This window comes from Anopheles maculipalpis, chromosome 3RL (genome assembly GCF_943734695.1).
Source record: "Anopheles maculipalpis chromosome 3RL, idAnoMacuDA_375_x, whole genome shotgun sequence".
Classification (NCBI taxonomy): Eukaryota; Metazoa; Arthropoda; class Insecta; order Diptera; family Culicidae; genus Anopheles; species Anopheles maculipalpis.
In genome coordinates, this window is record NC_064872.1 from 77,071,517 (window position 1) to 77,091,193 (window position 19,677).

General features: G+C 44.3%; 2 protein-coding genes across 7 annotated transcripts in view; both read left to right on the top strand.

Moving 5' to 3' along the window:
* Positions 1–19,677, top strand: part of LOC126562107 (slit homolog 1 protein) — a 335,492-nt gene that overhangs the window by 95,511 nt on the left and 220,304 nt on the right. Inside the window, exon 9 of one of the 4 annotated variants that reach the window (XM_050218529.1) lies at positions 14,505–14,514. The exons of the other annotated variants lie outside the window; for them this stretch is intronic. The gene's annotated coding sequence lies outside the window, so the exon portion shown is untranslated. Of the gene's footprint in view, positions 1–14,504; positions 14,515–19,677 lie in introns of those variants that run through there. 4 annotated transcript variants of the gene reach the window in all.
* The window catches only part of LOC126561700 (uncharacterized), a 79,813-nt gene continuing 60,717 nt past the window's right edge, over positions 582–19,677 (top strand). For 2 of the 3 annotated variants that reach the window (XM_050218004.1, XM_050218005.1), the window contains exon 1: positions 582–696. In XM_050218004.1, coding sequence (XP_050073961.1) covers positions 582–696 — 115 coding nt within the window. The remainder of the gene's footprint in view (positions 697–19,677) is intronic. The other variant, XM_050218006.1, reaches the window with a different exon arrangement.

Below are 19,677 nucleotides of genomic sequence, written 5' to 3' on the forward strand. Positions count from 1 at the left end.
TAAATAAAAAAAATCAAGACCAATACACACGCACACCTCCGTTACCCCTACTTCCAGCGAAACTTCAGCACCGAAAAGCGAAAGCCCCATACGCGACTATCCGCGCGATCGTGCGATCGTGGCGTGTACGGGCTCGTGCGAAAGGTGACTAGCGAGCGTTCGCGAATTATTTTGCGCAGTTCCACTCGATCCGTTCGCCCGAGCAGTGGTGTGGTGTCCTTCTGACGTGTCCCCGAAAACCCACCCGTTACCGGTACGGAAGTGGTGTATACACGCGCGCGCAGGAGTTATTGCACAGTTTGCCGAGTGTGGTTTCAAGTTTGGGAGTTTTGGGAGTAAGTTTTCCTAAGTGGTTCAATTTTTTCACCGTGAGTGCGTTGTGAATGTCGTTGGCGTGCAGTGCGTAAAGTGCTCGAAGGCGTAGCCTACGGGAGCAGTGACAACAACAACAACAAAAAAGTTCGCATTCTGGTGTGCATAGGAAAGCAGGAATTTCCTCGATTTAAGTGAACGAATCTGAATTTTCTCTTCCGTGTTCGGGAAAAGCGGTTAGTGCAAGTTTTGTGCAGCAATCGGTAAAAATGGCCATAGACTGGCGAAATCGTGTGAACATATTATCCCTCGGGATACTGCTGGTGGTTGCTCTGGCGGCGGAAGGCGTACGTGTACAGCAACACACATCCAGAAGATTCAAAGGTGAGCCATCGAAGCTGTTGCTGGTATCTACTGCCCCGGTAAAAAACACCCTACGACAACTACAACAGTGTTGCTAGTACAGTGTTTTTTTGTGTGTGCCATGAGCCTGAAAACTACACAAATAAGTAATACGAAACAATACATTCTCGCTCGGCGGTGTATGCAATGATACGATAAAATGTGACACCTTCAACTTCTCCTCGCCCAAAGGTCACCAAACCGCGGGGTGTCGCGAGAACTTTAAGTAAAGTCGCCGGAAAGTTCACCAACTTCAGTTCAAAACCACGAGCGTGAACCTCTAACCCAGTGCACGGCTTTGCATGGTGCCAGCTCGTGCAAGTCGTGGGCTGGGCCAGCTTGGCTGTTGAGTTCTACCACGAAACCGTACACAAGGGTCTGCAGCTCGGTATGGCGCTTATGCAATTTTCCAGCCATACCAGAAGCAGCTCCCAACTCTCCCACCACCTGCAGAACGGTCGGGAGCATAAAAATGTGGGTTATGTGTGTCCCATTAGCGCCCCAACGGTGCGACGGATGTGTTGTTTTATTTTTCGCTCTCTTTCTACCTTCCTTTTCCTGTACGCTTTATCTCGCGACCCAATAAAATCGGCCTCCGTGCAAGAGTGGCGTACACCGAGCGGATCCACGATCGTAGCGATTCTGTGCGCAATTAAAGGGGTGCCACTACACAGTACGTCCTGTGTTTGTTCCTTGCAGCGATTCCTATGCTCGGTACACCTTTTTCGCATCTGGGAAGTAAGGTGGCAGCTCGCCACCTTCCATCGGGGCACCATTCGGGGTGTATGCGGTGCTAAACATAACCGAAAGCTATGGAACCATAAGGTCGCACCATATCTGGACAGTGTTCAGGAGCTTTGTTTTTTAGTTGTTGTAGTCTTCTGTCTGCTGTGGTTCTCCTTTGCATTGATTCAAGGTGTAGCCACCGGAACTGATGCACCGAGGAGCGAAAAAACGGGGACAGAAGTTAGGGTAGGGGTGTACCCTGTAGACGACCGAAGCATTTTTTTGTTTCGAAAGGAAACACTGAATAGAACGAACTAAATTGCTGACATTAAATTTTCTGGACAACTTTATCGAGCTAAACGAACCCCGTAGGGGTCGGAATGGGCTTGGGTGCTTGGGTGATAAAAAATGGTGTATTTTTTCCATGCAAGAAAATGGTTGGGCGTTGGGAAATGATTACTTTTGCAGTTTTGCACCATCGAAACTAAGTTTAAAGTCAGCTATAATTGTATTTTTCGAATTTCGTTTTGAAATACAAACGAAATAATTGTTTGGGTTCAATCAGACTATTGTCCTAATTTTATTTATTGCTTGATTTTCCCTTTCCAATGGGGTAAATCTAGCTCAGTCGGAATTTAAACTTGAGTAAGCCATTTTTGTGGGTTTCAGTTGTTTCCAATGAAATTTATTACTGTATGACAGGAAGTCTTTTCTATTGCGGCAGTTTGAAATAAAGCAAATCAACATGAGAAAATGGTTCTTAACCCTGGCATTATTCAGCAGCATTATTGAACGGTAATTTTTTCTTTAAGTTATAAAATCTTCTTTGCGTCATACTGAAAACAAATAAATAAATATTAAAATCTGCTTGCTTTTCTCAAAATCATACTACATTCGGTTTTTAGTGATGTTCTGCCAGTCACTAGTTATGAATTGAAGTAGCGTAATATTGAAAAACTAAAAGTTTAGTTCTAAAAATCATTCGCAACGGATAGACTATCGTGGGACCTACGATTTTAGGAAGGATTTTTAGATGTGTAGCTTCATCATCAAACTATTTCTAAACATTCTAGCCCATCCTTTAGAAATTGTTTCAAAAAGCTCTTGTTACAACTTTCAAATACATTTTCACAGAAATCTGGCGTCCTCCGCAACCATGTTCAGCTGTTCACTTCCATCTCAGTCCATCAACGATCGCAGAGCTTCAATCGAAAATCTCCCAACACTCGTGCTCTTGTTTACCATCCACTACAGCAGCGTATGCCGTAGAGGGTGTGTGAGTGTGTAAATGAATTTTTCGAAAACAACATCAACTTTGTGCGTCTAGGGATCCATTTTTGGAAAATTCCCTGCCATACAAACTGCCATCAGCTCACGTTTCAATTTTATTTGCGCACAGAAACGATTTTCAAAGCAAGCGAGCATTCCCGGCAAAAACAACTTCATAATTTTCCGTGAAAATGTGCCCTTTTTAGCACTGTGTTTGTTGAGTGTGTGTGTGCGATGATGTTAGTGTCTTCCTTGTGCCAAGATGATAAAAATTACTTCAAATCGTAAAAAAGTAAAGTCAATAACAGTGAGACAATTTGAGCGAAATGTTTGTCTCCCGTTTTGCTAGATCAATATTTTCACACAATTACATCGACATCCCGACGATTGACGGCTACGTAAACATCTGCTCGATGTCGTAATGTGGTGTAAAACCAGCTTCTCCATTTCCCCAAACATAGGTGGTTTCCCTGTCCGGTTCAATATCTGTTTTTCTGTGATGGTGCTGAAATTATTTCACTCGTTTGCGGAAACGAAGGAGACACACACACACATGTCTCATAACAATTGACATCTATCCCATTTCACTTTCATTTTTCTCTGTTTTCCGGCCGATTCGGTACAGGTGATTTTCAAAAAGCCGACCGATCAACAATTATAGATGTTGGAACAAATTGTTTGCGCGTTGTTGACTAGGGGTAGCCCTGTCATTTTCTGTCCATTGATGGTGGTGATGCAGTAAACAATACAGCGACTGAACGGGGATGATTGGTGGGGGGGGGGGGTGTTTTTCTTGCTTTCTTTCGCTTTTTTTTGCTACATATTTACACCATCGTTCGTTCGATTCATGTGCTCCGCATTCGGCACACACATTAGCATTCCGGTCCCAGCGTCCACTTAAACGCCCGCCGTACAACGTACGTGTGACAGATGTTTTTTGCTCTTTCATTTTGCTTGGGAGGTTTTTGAACTTCCGCGGAACCTAACGAAAAATTCCCGCGAAATGTGCAATGTTGATTTTACCGCCAAATGCGTTTGCACACATATTTTACGTATTTTGGACAGCTAGCAAACGTGTAGCGAATCGGCAATCGGTTTCGTTTGATTTGAACGGAATCGAACCGGCCCTTTTGTCGATAGCTTTGTGTGTGGCTTCCTCGGTTTAGGCTGTGGCTACCACCAGCAGCGCTTTAGCCCATAACTCTGTACCGGCTGTACAGATTTATCGATCAACAAGCGCTTTTCCAAACGGCAAACAGTGCAAAAAGCATCGGAATCAATGAATGGCGTATGGCGAAGGAAAACTCTGCTGTTCATTTCTTTCCTCTTTCACTGTTAAGAGGGAGAAAAAGGGCTACCACAATACAGCGAACTTTCTGCACGGAAGCCAGACAGCTGGCTTGTACAGCCAGAGTAACAAAGCATGCAAGAAAGGAACGCGAATCCAACCGGGCATGGCAGTGCAAGAAAAATGACAAACTTTATTAATCCATTTGTTTCCATCCCGGTGGTGGCCGGGTGGTCCTGTTCGTATCGGTCCTTGCCAGACGGACAATTCACTTACTCGAGCACAGCTTCTTGTACTTGCGATGCTGTGTGTGTTGGTTTGGCTAACAAATGAAGACATTATGGGAGTATTTTACTGCACTCCAAGTTTGCTCCTTTTGTGCGCCTTTCCGTGAGCAATTACGGTGACAGTTCACGTTGGTTTTTTTAAGTTAGCAAGCAAGAAGTGGCTTTTTCTAACGCTTTTTTTCACGCAAAAAACAAGAAACAATTTCAAATTGAACTCTCCATTTTATTTAGCCACTAAAAACACACACAAGTGCAAGCTTTAAGCTACAACGTAAGGCGAACGCGGGTCAGCCAATAGTGACCACAAAATGTGTCCAGCGAAGCGATTAGAACTTCGCTTAAAGTGTTTCTTCATGGCACACTGGTGGGCCACTACTGCTGCGGTGCAAGCCATAATTTTACGACCATTGCTAACGTTTGGCCAACCTTGCCGTGCTTCCTTCTTAAAGCCGTTGAAGTTTATTGCCGAGCGAACGGTCTTCAGCGAAGCGGGAGCTAAAAACAAACGGCTAACACCGTAAATGCAACGACTCGCACGCTGGCTGCCTGAGAAGGTAGTGGGTTTGAGCAGAATAAAAGAAAAAATAGCTGAAACAACAAACCCTATCGAACAATCGAAAGGCGTCCACGATTGAGCTTTAAGCTTAAATAGGCAGCAACGGCGGCAGCTGGTGCTACGCCACAATTATACGCCATATAATAAAATAATAAAATGTCGTGACATAGAACGCCTTCGAGTGTCCCTCCCGTTCTTCTACTACCTACACCCTTTCTCGTGATGGCCAAAACGGTACCGGTCGATGGTTACGGTTTTATTTTTTATTGATCCGTTTTCTGCCACCAGCTTGGCTGGCTGCTGTGTGGTGATGGTGCTTGACTGCTCACGATCAATACCACTCCGAGTACGATCTGACATCCCTGGCAAAAACCGAAGCGCGAGGTTTTTCGCACTGTTGTGATCCGGTAGTCGTCACCGATCGACCGACCACCGTATGACCTCACGTTTGCTTGCTTGTAGCTCATTTGTTGTGGATCTATCGGATTGGTTAAGCCATAAGATTCCCTGCAATGCTGGACGCAGCATGAAAGGAGGAATTCGCGCCTGTCAACAGGTACCACCAGCCACCAGCTAGCACCGTCAGCTTTAGGGCCCAGGGTGCAATCAACGGCACAGTTAGTGGATTAGTGTGCAACATTACATAGCTAAAACGCTTCGACCCTTTTTTTTGCAACCACAGAGCATGTCCCCGGCGGTACCATATCGGTATGTCCGCCCCTAACCCACACTGGGACCGTGGGAGAACCGACCAAGAACACCTGGTGTTGTAGCAGCCCTTACATTAGCCCACTAGAATGGAGGCAAAATCGCACCGTGATTACAAGCTCCAGAGTAACTGGATCGGAATCTGGGCCACTGGGCTCCAGTAAAAGGAAATGGATCACCAGAACAACAGCTAGACATCTGTCAAATGAGGTCCGATCGGTCAAGTTCTGCAGGCCGTGTAGCAGCGTGATTGTAATTTAATTATTAAGAAAATAATAATGCAGCTCGGTAGTCCCTCGCCCTCTTAATCCTTTTCCGTGTTGTCCAGAACTAACTAACAGCTAAGCGATTTATTGTGCATATGCTTAGTCGCTACGATACAGATGCCGGAGTCAATTTATATGTCGTTAGGGGATATTACCGTTTCGGGGTGGGGATTCCCGTTTGCCCTGCCGGGTGGTCAATTTGCGAAAAGGGTCATAATAATTTGCATGATATGAGCCCATTGTGAACGGTTTTGCAGAGACGGACTGGTGGTTTTATGCTAAATTAACGAGGGGCGAGCGTACTGAAGGAAATTGATCCACTTAAGAAAGGGACTTTATTGGAGGTTGTTTAGTGCCATCAAAAACAAGGAAAAATGGCCTTTTTTAGTGGGAATTATTAGTCTGTAGTTAATCCTTACGTACGGTTTTTTTATTGCGTGTACTATTTTATAATTAATAACAAAGACTAGCGCATATTAATCTTTTACTGTTGTTTTCTTTCATTCCAGGTAATTTAAAGCACAACTCTAAAGATGCTAGAAAAGCAAGACTACTTCGAAATAAGTTGTGATACTTTTCCTTTCATCATGCGAAGCTTCAAATCCAGCTATTTTTCGCTCGACGTACCACGAAAACTCGTAAGATTTTTCACGGAACCTACGACATAATCTCATTAAACATTCCAATGCGATAAACGTGAGCTCGCTTAAACCATTTTCAAACCATTCCATCCATTCTTTACCCCTGAGGTAATACCCAGCCTCTCAAATACACACACATCAACACACAGTGTGCAACAGGCAAGGGAAACAGTTTTCCAAACCATCCCCTCGGGGAAATCTCGATGCAGGCAAAAGCTCTTTCACCAAACGAACCGTTTCGTTTACGGACATTCCGGAAGGCTGAAATTCCATCCGCTAGCTTCCATAATTGGAAGTCCGGAAGATCCCTATGTGCATCGACCAACCATCGTCAGCTGTTTCGCATCGCACGGACCCATGTTTCTACAGATAAACGGCACCGTTTCGCAACCCTCTCTTACTACACCGCCTGCCTGACTAATCACCGTTGATATGACGATGGTTCTGAACGGTATTCGAGACGTTTGTGCGGAATTTATCCTCAACCATCACGGTTGCGCACGGTGGTGCAATGCAACCCGGCAAAGATGCGTTAAATATGACAGACGGTACGGTTATAATTCTTGCGGGTGAAAAGTGAAAAGCGATGGAAAATTGTTGCAACATACCGTCCCGCTGCGAAAACCGTACGTATGCTTATGGTGGGCCCGAATAGCGCAAAAGCGCTGGGAGCCGTAGACATTTCTTACGGTGAGAGTTATTGTTACGATGTCGTCTCGTACGGAGAATAAGTTATTACGATGCAAAGTATGCATCGTTATCGATTATTTCATGGTAGTTAATGTTGAGATTGTTTCTTGAAGACCGTTTATCATAGATGATCATACGAACATACTTTCAAAAATAAGAAAAAAGAAAAAGTTTGCTTCAGATTAAAAATGCGATTCAAAAAAAGTGCGTAAGAATCATTGAGCTTCAGCATTAAATTCCGCATGCACTCACCATTGACGCGAAAGACCCAATTTCAAATTGACAGCATACATGCTCCACCCCACTACAGTATGAATGATTAGATTCGACTACAATCATTTATCAACAAACACACAGCTTGCTGTTGATTTTTACCTATTAGTCACGCCATAATTTGTTGATCTCTCGCAAACATCTTCTTTCTGTTTGCAAAACTCTTTCTCCGCGATCTGGCTGCTGCTTCTGCGTTCGTTCGAAATCATCTCATGAATATGCATATTGGATGACACCGCATACACAACACCACCGCGGCAAAACGGAACGAAGCATTGTTTGCCTATTTTTCAAGTCGGCCTGTGCGTGAGTGAGGCTTTCATTCGGTTGTATTTTTCCGCACCCGCTCGTCCACACACCTAACTGCACATGACGAACAAGCTGGTGTGCTTTTCCCTTTTTACGCATCGATCGACACTAATGAGGATAAAATCAATAGCGATTTAATGAGCGTGTCTACATTGATAAATAGATGGGTCAGAGAAAAGAGCGAGGGAAAAAGTCCAAGAACTTGGAACAGAAAGTACACTCACAGTCATCCAGGAATGTAAGCGGCTAAAAAGTTAAAATTATTAACACTCTACTCTTCATGCTAGGTGCGTCCGGTCATTAATAAAATACGGTTTTCTTCCTCCACCTTTTGCAAGCTTGAAGACATCAGATCAATTCGCTCTCAATCTCTTACTTTCGTACGAGTTTCTCCAGTTTCGAAGTTTTCTGTTACTTTTCCCAGTAAAAATCCCAAATCAATAACGGTGCTTCCGCACCGAGAAACCTGTCCATTCCTTGCTCTTAAAGCAGCACAACTGTACCCAGCACACACAACAAAAAATCCATGTTTCTTCAATAAAAATTAAACAGACATTCACACTGCGATAGGAGATTGCAGATCGTTCACGATGAATAAGTTCATCAACTCACCACCATCATCGATTGATCCTCCGTTACTCGGGAGGCATGTTCTGGGCACTAGCGGCACCCGAATACAAACTGGTTTTCCAGATGGCGAGCGGAAAAACGTCAAAATATGGAACAGACACCGACGGAACTGTCGGACCAGTCAAAACGTTAATTGTGTCAGTGGGACTTCTCGCCCGGTTCTGCGTGTCGGTCGGCTCATGTTGACGACACATTGCCTGCTTTTGGAGCTCGTACGCTGGACGATGATGCCATTGCCTGTTGCTATAGCTAACATTCGACTCGTACACGGCTACAGCAGGCGCGAGGAATTTATTTCATTTGGACATTCTGGTTCGTGAAACCGGCATTATTGAGTTAGGTCAGGTCTAGCATTCTCCGGTCTTCAACGTTTGATTTTCCTAGTGGAACGTTCTAAAGCGTGATCGTGGTGGCTGACGTTCACAACGCAACTCAGAACCACCAAATCAGAACCCTAACCAACCTATCGTGTCTATCATTTTTACGCGTCAAATGCACACTCTTCATTTCGGAAATGGAATCACGCCAGATTGGAGCTTGAAAATCGTGACAGATTGTACGGAGGTGGACATTGGCTTTTTTCCCTTTTTCTCTGTGGCATCTGACAGGTGTCAAATTCTTGCGGCACGCAGCCAGGAACATTTCACGCTGTGTAAGCTGGATCCGTTTGTCTTGTTTTCGATCGCTACGGGTCGCCAGAAAAACCGGAACACAACGGCACATGGCCCAGTTTGACTCAGGGTACGGAAAAACGTTGTGCACGTTGAACTTGACCGGTTTTGCCGCTACAGTTGCAAACATGCAAAACCGTACAATTTCAACATACCCTTGCACGTAGTACAGTACAACGGCAATCAAGAATCGGGACATCTGAATTAACTAGTTTCACTAGGTTTGCACTGCTTCCCGCACAGGGACTCTTACATTGTGCTACAAAGTAGTAGCATTGTCTACTAACGTTAGATCAGTAGTAAACAAAGGCGTGTTCCTAGAATGATATAGGATGTGGAAGTTGACATTGGAATGTGAACTTTGTGGAGTTGCATTTGATTTACTGCCAACTGGTCCAGTCTTTCATGTTAACACTCAATTAGCCTTCGGCAGCAGCATGACTCTTAGCTCCCAGGCCTTCTGCCCTCCAATAAAAAATGGAGCGTATTGAAGAACTGATTGCTTAACGCTTACTGCAGTGCCGGCTGATTAAGTCATCTTTTCCAATTGTTTCGAGCCAACAATCACACCGCACCATAAATCAGTAGACTCGGCCCAAAATTGCGCTTCGTCTTCTGCTTTCTTTCTGCTCGCTATCTCTTACCTTACGATTTTTGCTAGTCACCGAGACGAAACTGTGTGCCCTGACGTGCGCACACGTATGGCGAATTGTGAACATAAAACTCCGTTTGCAACCGATTTTTCTAGGCCAACCGATTTATGAAGCTTTCCCTCACATACTATCCACAATCATAACCGACTGTCCGAAGGCTGCGCCGTGCAATGTAGCGACCGCGACAGACGAGGCAACATATCACCCCCCAAAACCCGGGCACACGCAAAACAAATTGGCAGTGTTGTTTTCCTTGTGGTAAACCAGTTCTCCTGCCCATTGAACGGTCATTAAAAAGGTAGCTCCAGTTTTATCATTCCGATAGGTTAGTTTCGCGGCTGATTATCTCCTTTTTTATCTGGTACCGAATATTTTAAGCTTCCATTTTTTTGGGAAGGAACTTATGAATAGGCATAACGCGGTCTGAAGGTTGTCTAAATAGAAAATAAATTGTCTAGAGGGATTTTACTTAGGTATAATGTAATCTTTACTATCGGTGAGAGCGCCAAACGAATGTCAGGTCGCTTAATTGCTACCCTCTGGGCGTTAGTGCGCACGGGTGGAAAGAAAACAAACAACCCTCACCGAACAGTTTTTCGACCATTTATTAGATTACGCGCGTTGTAAAACATGCTTTCGGAACTGAAAAAGAAGCAAAAAGGCAAAAAGAAGAAACAAATGGCTAGCGGTAAGTGAAACTAGGCACTCCGGTTCCGCATCGATTCCTGATTTCTGTCCATACGACAACGCCTTTCCAAACGCGTTCCAAAACTAGATCTCCGAGTCTCGAGTAGCTGTTGCAGTGGCAATATCCGGCTGGACAGACTGGAACTATGCTTCATGGTTGACCACCAACAGTGCTCCAAGCTCGGCACTTGGCAAATGCTATCGTTAGCCACAATCGGTAATTGACCACATCCGACGCATATTTGCCTAGGTCGGTGTGTTGGTCTGGATCCCTCTCTCTATCTCTCTCCCTTGAGAGCAATTTAATCAATACTAGCGTACAACTAACCGCTTGTATGATGTTTGCGATAGTAGTGCGCAAAAAGGTCATTTGATATGGGTCGAGAGAAGAAAAACAGAATTTAATACAAAGAATGGGAATTTATTCTACGAGATGTCTTACAACTAGGCTGAAGTGATCAGAAGGATTCATAAAATGTTATGGCATGAGATCATTATTCTATTTATAGTAAATTCTTCCTTGTAACCGGGGTTACCGCGCTCAAATCTCCTCTGGATCATTCCCCATAGTGTGGACTGATCAGGGACTGGTATCAACGAGTCTAGCAAGCCACTCGATGGCTGACGGTGGGACCTAGTAGTCTTCCTCGCCTGTTCCTCGAAAAATTTCCTCGAAAAAAACTCTCTAAGCGTATTATTTTGAGATTCTTGGTATGCTAGTCAGTTATCCTGTATTACTTGAATATTTTGCGAATCATTAAACAATTTTAACAACATCCAGTACACCTCCTGTAACAATATCGTGCATTCGTATAAAAAAAAGAATTGAAGAATGAAAATTTTCAACAAAAATTAACAACTCTTCTTTGTAAGTTGAGCTGCAACTTATATTTTTCTAAAACATCAGTGTTGAAAAATCGCATCGCGAATTAAACACAACAACCTGCTAAATACTGTCATTACAGACGAAAAGACAAGCATTACGCGTCCTAATTGCTAATAGGTTACAGTCCATAGCTTTTGGTCAAATAAAGGTGAAACATCGGTGTGCCAACAGTTCAGTGTGACTTTTGTTTTCAATTTCAGTTTCCGCCGCACACTGTTATTAAATGATCTAGACATATTAAACATGCTTTTACCAGCTTTTAAATTGCTTAATTTGCTCGTTTCAATTGAGCCCGGACAACCTTCGGCTGCCATTAGGGTGTTGCAAAATTTCGCCTTACACACATTACTTCAAATCAACACCAAAGACACATTAAGAACGCTGCGAGTGAAAAGCAAAAACAAAAATCCATACAGCAAGCTAAATTCGTACGGTCGAAAAAGTGTCTTCACCTGCTTGCAGTCACCTGGACACGTAACATAGCAGCATGAAAAGAAAAAAAGATCAGAATGTGAAGAAAACAAAAAATACTACGACGTCTGATTAGCCAATAAAAATCTCTCGTGTAATAAATTTCTCTTCGTCGGTAACTTTTAATTGCTCTTAACACCTCCGTGCCCCATTAGCAGGCACCCACACGGGTGCCCGGTACAAATCGGTCTCTCTAGTTGCGGCAGTTGCAATCAGCCACTGCCCAAAAACTACCATCATAATCAGTCCGACCCGTAGGAGTCGTTATAAAATGTTTTTTCCCCCCGAAAAAAAGCTCCAAAAAGCGTTCAGTTTTGCATAACTCACGAATGGATGCATTTCCCGTGGTAACTCCCATTAGCCGCGAGACACGAAGCATTTGAGCATAAATCGATTAAACTTCATTACTTCTTCATGGGCAAAGAGAAATAGAGAGAGAGAGAGAGAGAGAGAGAGAGAGAGAGAGAACGAGAGAGAGAAGCGTACTGTAACACGCTGCCCGAAATGGGCCAAATTAACGTGAGTTTATTGGTTTTTATGGTGTGAAATTTACGAACCATTTCACAGCGGCAGGTCCTAACACCTAACGCATTCAATGTGTGTTCAAGTGAAATTTCGTATGATTAGATTTTGGTTTTTATTCGTTCCCGTGCCTCGCAAAACATGCAAAGCAGCTTAATAGCTTTTCTTAACCCTAGGAAGAGGAACAAAAGTGTGTTATGAAATATTTCACCTAACTTTATGCAAGCCCATAAAAGGACGCCTTTACCCACTCGAGCACGGCTAAATGCTTACAGTTTACGATTAAATCAAATCTAATGTGTTCCGAAGGGGTTTGCGTGCTAGCAGCAGCCACGTTTTTAAATGCTAACACGAAGCCAAGTTTTACTGTCCGTAGCTTTGTGACCAACAGCCCAAAAGGGTCTACACCCTTTGAAGCTGTTTCGGTGTAGCTGTGCTATTGATATGTCTCGCCGTATCTGTTCGATTACGGCATCGTGCTCTCGTGGTAAGATTAACAGGATACAGCACACTCACCGCACGGAGAAGGGTCGCATAGGGACAACTTTCACGCTCCAGCTGCTGCCACGCTTTGTTTACCGCATATTGAGGGCAACCTTGAACCAGATACGCGTCGGAACCTGACTGACCATTTTTGCTTCGAATGGTTTTGCTTTACTGTGCGCGGACTTGTAATCAACTACCAGCTCTGGTTCAGCACCTTCGGGTGCGAATCGAAAGTGAACCAAAAGCCATTCCTTAACATGCAGTGATTGCGCCACACCAGGACACAGCGGTCGCTAGAATTGCATCCTAGATCTCTAGAGAACGAACACACAGCACAGGTTGTTTGGTTGACATCGGTAAAAACAAGGAAATTGCTTGCTGATGCTGAGCCGTGAGCAAACTAAACACGGATCTGTCGATCTATTTTTGCGATCGAAACAAGCGATCTACACTACACATCTCCCTATACACACATACACGTTAGCAATAAAGTGGAGGTTGCAGGGGTTAGCATAGAACGCCAGGTTTCTGCACGACTTCTCGTGTGTCCTCCAAAGGCCACGCTGGGAATTCCATCCAGCGACCTGAATGGTTGGAATCTGTGCAAAAGGGAACTAACATGCCTGCAGGGATTCGGTTTCCTTAACGGTTTGCAGTCCGTGTCGCACCATTTTGCAACCGGTTGCACAATCTAATTTAAATTCAATAACTATTTCGCAATGGCTGCGAAACAAACTCGCAACGCCGCGGTACCTTACCACCTGCAGCACCGTGCGTCAGCTGTTTGTCTGTTCGGCAACATCAGGAGGTTCACCTTTTGGGGTTTGAACAAGCGATTTTTGCAAAAACGAAAATGACACCGCAATAAAAAAAGGCACTCAAACATTGCAAACGATCCTTTGGTAGCGATTGAATTACCTTTAGAGGGCGAAATAGACATAAAAACGACCTATAATAAAGCGCCACCAAAGTGCTGATGCTTGTTTGACATCGTTTATGTGCTTTTTTGTGATCGTTGTCAACGCAAGCATATTTGCTTATGAATTAATACATGCGTTACAACCAGGATCAAAAAAAAACTTTGTTGTTTTACTTATTTACATACTTTAAAATTTAAATAAACGTTTGTAAAGCAACGACGTTTAATGAACTTCTGTAATGCATAAGAATGTCCTCGCACACCCGTATCTGTTATAAAGCTTCGCATAATTCGGAAAAATAAATCACGAGCCACACTCACGAGATGCTTACCTTCAAGGACTTTGCGTGGCTACGACTTACTGCCTTAATGCAATTTTCCGCTAATCGTAAAATCGTTTTCACACAGGAATCTGTCTCATTGCTTTGCTAAAAGCAGTTCCGTAGTTCAAGGTAGCTTTGATAAAGCTTTCCGTTGTTCTACATTGGAGTGGCTCGAGATTCTAGCAAACCTTACCATGCCTGGTTTGAACTGCGCCACTAGCAGTATTTTATCGCTAGTGTAAAAATTGCAAAACAGAAGCATAAAACCATTAAACAGACAGTTTTGTTAATCCTACACGAACGTCTAACAGCATCATCAACCACATCGGGCTACTTCTCGCCTTCCGATTCGTACGCTCATTTCACTCACATTGAGTTTATTTAAATGATGATTATTACGATTATTACGAGGCAAGCTTCGGAACAGCTGGCAGCAGTTCTCTAGGGGGCGTTCGAGACCGTCGCTTACCGTGAGCACGCGAAAAGCCAAAGCTCACACTGTCCATGCTGGCACTGACAGCAGTAGCAGCAGTGGAAGATTAAACGCTGCTTGTCCATGTCTGCCCTCTCAGTTTAGCTGCATAATCGACATTATGGTAGAATTTGCACGTCCAATATGCCAACCCAGCCCACGGTACGGCCCAGTGAATGCTGACCATGAGTGTGAGGTGTTTGGAAGAGCTAGGGGAAGGATGGTGGAGGAAAAGAACGAGAGAGCATAAATATTTATTAATGCAACTACCCGCAATCGTGCGTCGGGTTACCGCTTAGCACAACAAGCACACACACACACAGAAACTCCCATTCTAATAGGCCGTCTAACTGCCGGCTTGGCCTAGGTTAGGGAATCGGAAGGTTAATTGCCGGGTTTTAAGCTCAACCCCAACGCCGTCGTACCACGTGTATGTCGGTACGGTCCAGCATCACGAGAAACTGGCTGGGATTTCGTGGCCTCCAGACATGAAAACGAACGGTTCCTGCTAATGGTCGCCCAACTGCACAGCTTTCGATCGAGTTTTGGGGTTTGTGGTTAAATAATTTCACCAATGGCCTCCCGGCGTTAACGTTTCGGTTTATGGATCGTTTGTCCAACCGGACATCCAGGTCACTGAGTCACAATTCCGACTTTACCCACGGTTCCCCCGCCCGTGGTCGAGTTTGATGACGAGTTGTTGATGGCAAATGTCGGCGGTGATAGGCATCTAAGCACACTTTGGAAGTACTTTGGAAGCTATCACGCCATCAATCTGTAGACAACCGTCCCCAACTAGCCTCCCGGTTGGACTAGGAAAAGGGAGACACCCACGTTAGGGCTTTAACAATCGGGTCATACCAATGCCCCAAAACCCGACGCTTTGGGATGTACCAAAAGCCGAGGGTACTCGTGTCATTGATCCGTGGGATGTGTGGCGGGTATACGCGCAGGTGACGCGCGGTAATGTCGAAAAGGCTTACCAAGTCTGCTTTCGCTCTCCCTGACAACTAAACTAAACCACCACGCACTTGAGGATGGCGGCTTCGGTGTAGTGGTCGCAAACGACAAACGACAACCCAAATGCAAGCTGGGGTGCATTGCCGTAGAAGGGCCTTTCCCGCAATGCTTGCTATCGGGTGGGCGTACCAAATTTATTGCACACGATTGCAAGCGAGCGTGAGTGAATTTCGAGTCGAGTTCTGGATTATAGTGTTAGCGGTAAAAAATGGACCAGATGGAAGTGACAGATTTAAGGTTCCTTGAACTCGGTAAACGCTGTGATTGGACATAGAATGTATAGCTTAATATTCTACTGTAAATTGCTGGAAATGTCATCAATAATGAATTCTAGCAACTTTGCCCTCCAAAAGGCCCTATTCAATCGCCAACTGTTCAGGTTAAGAGGTTCCGAAACGTCACGAACGCTTCCGAACACTCAGTGCAACAATAAACAGTTGTCAACGGTGTGACATAACACAGCGCACGGTTCATTGAGCTTGAAGTTTGTCCCGAAAAGAATACTTTCGCTTTCTGTGCGTCACTCAGTGGACACCCACCCCAAAAACGAGCCCGGTACAGTCATCGTGCTGTGCTGCGCTTGTTAGGAACTCATCGAGCGGAACTGACCGAATTTTAGAGCTACAATCCGGGTGTGGGACGTGTCTTTATTGATTCGTTGACTACTTTTACGTTCTTCTACATCTTGATGCTCATTCCCAGAGCCATACGCTTTTTATATATTTTTCTATATATCTTTGAGGTTTGCTTTCGCCCTGTCGTACGACTCAATTCGACACACAGTTTTTAATATTTCTTTTCTGTTTTCTTCCCATTTCAGGTATGATATCCGGCCGGCACTTTTAACTTAAATTACACGCAGCGTACATAAGTTCCGTCCCACGCACGTGGTTTTGTGTAAGCAAAAGAAAACCACTCTCTACGCACCGCATAAAAACGGAGGAAGTGGAAGTAAACTTCCAACAAATTGTTTCCACAAAAGTTTAAAATAACTTCGGGCACTTTTGCGCTTGTTTTTCGCGGGACAGGATTTTTTCTGTTTGCTTGAAGTTTGAAATGACTCAAAATTTCAATCAAAACTTTTTTTTACCTTTGTTTTCAGGCACAGCTCTTTGAGTAGGCCTATACGTCCCATTTTTTGTTTTCAAAGAGGATAAATTTACCCGCACACAACCCATCACAGAGGTTAATGTATTTTTGGGTATATTTTACTAGCGTATGAGGTTTTGATTCATTTTAATGCAAACAGCTATGATGTGCAATTTGCCCTCATATGGCAAAACATCACGTACTATGTGATTCAAACCAACCAACCATGAGCGGCTCCATTTTCGGGCCGGTAATAAAGATTCAAGTTTCCGTTAAGTAAATAATACCTGTTCAACTCCTTCAACTGGAGCAACAGTAAGTGGGCACGAATTCCTTCGATTTCTGTACCAGACCCTTGATAAAAAACTGGCCTCACAATCACACAAGGTTTCCCCTTCTTACAACAGTAGGAGCTAATGCTTTCCACCGTTGCCAAGTTATCATACCTTGCATTCGAAAGTAAGCCTTTTTTCGGCTATCAACCAGCAAGACATACCCGACAGACCGTTGTCGATCGGTGCAAGGACACCCGCCAAAGAAAGACCCACTGGTACGAGTGAGTGAGTGAGAGCCAAGTGAGCTCATTTTACTCCTGCCGAATCAACCGAAAGTGTAACATTCGAAGGGAATGCTCTAGGTCCAGAACAAACCACACCGATCCGCTGTGTTTCGTGCATGGCAAGAGGTCAACGGAATCGAGACCGGGGTGTTTCGTGTTTGCGTAACAATTGCGCAACTAAATGAGTGCAAATTTTTACACCATAATATCTGGCTCGAGACGAGGGTTTTCAGTTTAACCGTTTGTCCGCCACGTGGTCACGTTTCGGTCAGGTCGGCCACGCTTTTTGATGTGTGCGGGCGAGGTGAAGAACAGTTGGTAATGGTGGCGAAGGCAACAGGCAACACGATATTGAATGTAGGCCGTCCAGCAGTGCAGCTTCAACTTCATTAGCGAACTTCAATACCTTTTTCGGCCAATCGGGGAACGCGTGCTGGAGGGATCCTTCTTCTTGGGTTCTTTAGGCGAGACTTCCAACATTACTGTGTAGCTCTCGTTCTACTGGTACGGACGCGATGTTTATGCCCGATCCGTTTCAAATGTCAAATGATCGTACAAGGAAGCTACCAATTCTTCCGGTCATTATTGGCAGCAGCAGCAGCAGCAGCAGCAGCAGAACCTGCCGAAGCAATAAGAAAACTTGAGCTAATGAGCAGCCTTTTAATGTCACGGAGATGACGCGGAACCACGGCACGGGGGAACTTTCACTTTTCTTCTCACAAAATTTCGTGTGCAAAGCGTGTTTAAAATACCGTCCGATTACATCATTCGCTCTGCACCGAAAAATGCTATGCCAAAGCAACATAAGCATCTCGCTATAAACTGGCGCGAGCATAAACTATACTCCCCGTACAGATGCGTTTGCTACGTTCCGGACTGTTGCTATTAAAAGAAAAAAAAGCTGTCCGCTTCCTCACCAACTTCTGGGAAAACTTTTTTTCCTTCCCAACGCACCGAAAGGAAGGAAATTTGGTCGGATCCTTCCAAATCGGCATCATAATCAACCATCGCAGCTTGCATCGGGTATGATCACACAAGATCGGAATCGGAGGAATGTTTTGGAGCATGGTAGCGCAGCAGAAGGCTGCAAATCTCCCCTGAAACACTTATACTCAAGTCAATAAAGCTTTCTTCTCAGCTAGCAATGCAACCCGGTCCAGCCCCACCTACACAACCCACCGGACCGTGAAATCGCTTCGTTAGTGAATTTATTTAAAACAATGTTCAACCGCTGCTCCGGTTTTTCTCGGGACACACATCACCGAACACCGAAATGCAGATCGCAAGAGGATGTGTCGGATGGTTTCCTGCAGAAAACCTGCTCGGTGCCAGTGGTGAAACGACGGAAGAAGAATGTGGAGAAGAATTTCGAGTGAAATTCGATTAAGTTTTCTCCGTGTTTTTCCCCACCCTTCAGTGTGGGTCGGTGGTAGGTGGTAACCTCTTCCAAAAGAGAGAACTTAATTAACCCACCAACGAACCGCAAAACGACCCGCTGTGCTTGCTGACAGGAAACCGAGCGCTTTGCAACGCGGAACGTTACCGAACGATGTATTTATTATGCCGGTTTGAAATTCTGTGAGGTGAATGTATTTCGGGAAAGGGCGCACTTAAAAATCGCTTCCTTCTCGCACCCGTAATGTATGCTGCATAATTCATGGATCAACACTACTGTTATGCCTTTTGCTAATGATGAAGACAGCATGATGAAGTTGCATCATATAACTTTACCCTTTGAAACCGTTATCTAAAAGGTGATTTGGTGGTATATTTTGGGAGGTGGACTTAATTGAGCCGAACTCAACACCCCTTATTAACTAATCTGTCACATTGATCAGCACATCGATCTGTTGCATATAAGGCACTGCAATTTACGCAGTGAGTCTCGCTTATAAGCAGTCATATTAAGTTTTCGGCAATAGTACATAGAGCTGCGATATTTAAATTCCATTCTAGGTCTAGAAACAGTTGTTCGGAATCATTGAACTAAGTTAAGAAGAGTTTGTTTTTTTAATCTCCAAAGATCTACGAGATTCCCCAAGATTGAGTTAGTAGAGTTGTTCAGTAGACTTCTGCTTATGTCTTTAAAAAATCTTGATTCTTGACACTTCTTTACACCATTCCAAAAGCAATTTTAAATTTAAAGCAATTTATGCTTATAGCACAAGCTTTAAAGCACAAGCTTTTAAAGCTCAAGCCATCTTTCATACCAGCGGAAAACTCAACACCTTCACAGCTCCCACAAGCTGGACAAAATAAATTATATCTTAGCGTGTTCATGTGCGCGCGGTGCGAGAGTAAAACGGCTGCTAAATAGCTTTTTAATCGCTGTCAACTGCATAATGGTGACATTCGATTTATGGCCAGCAAGCGAAGCTGTAGCTACTCGTGGTGGGTAAGGTTAACTTATTGAAGTTTCTCTTAAACGTTTTAACTAGTCATTCGGCAGGCTACGGTGGCAAAAGCCTCATAGAACGGTAGCTCGATTCGATTAATGATCCATTCAAGAACGAATGCAACTGGATAGCTTCTTGGCAACGTTGGATAAAGTCTCCAAGTCTG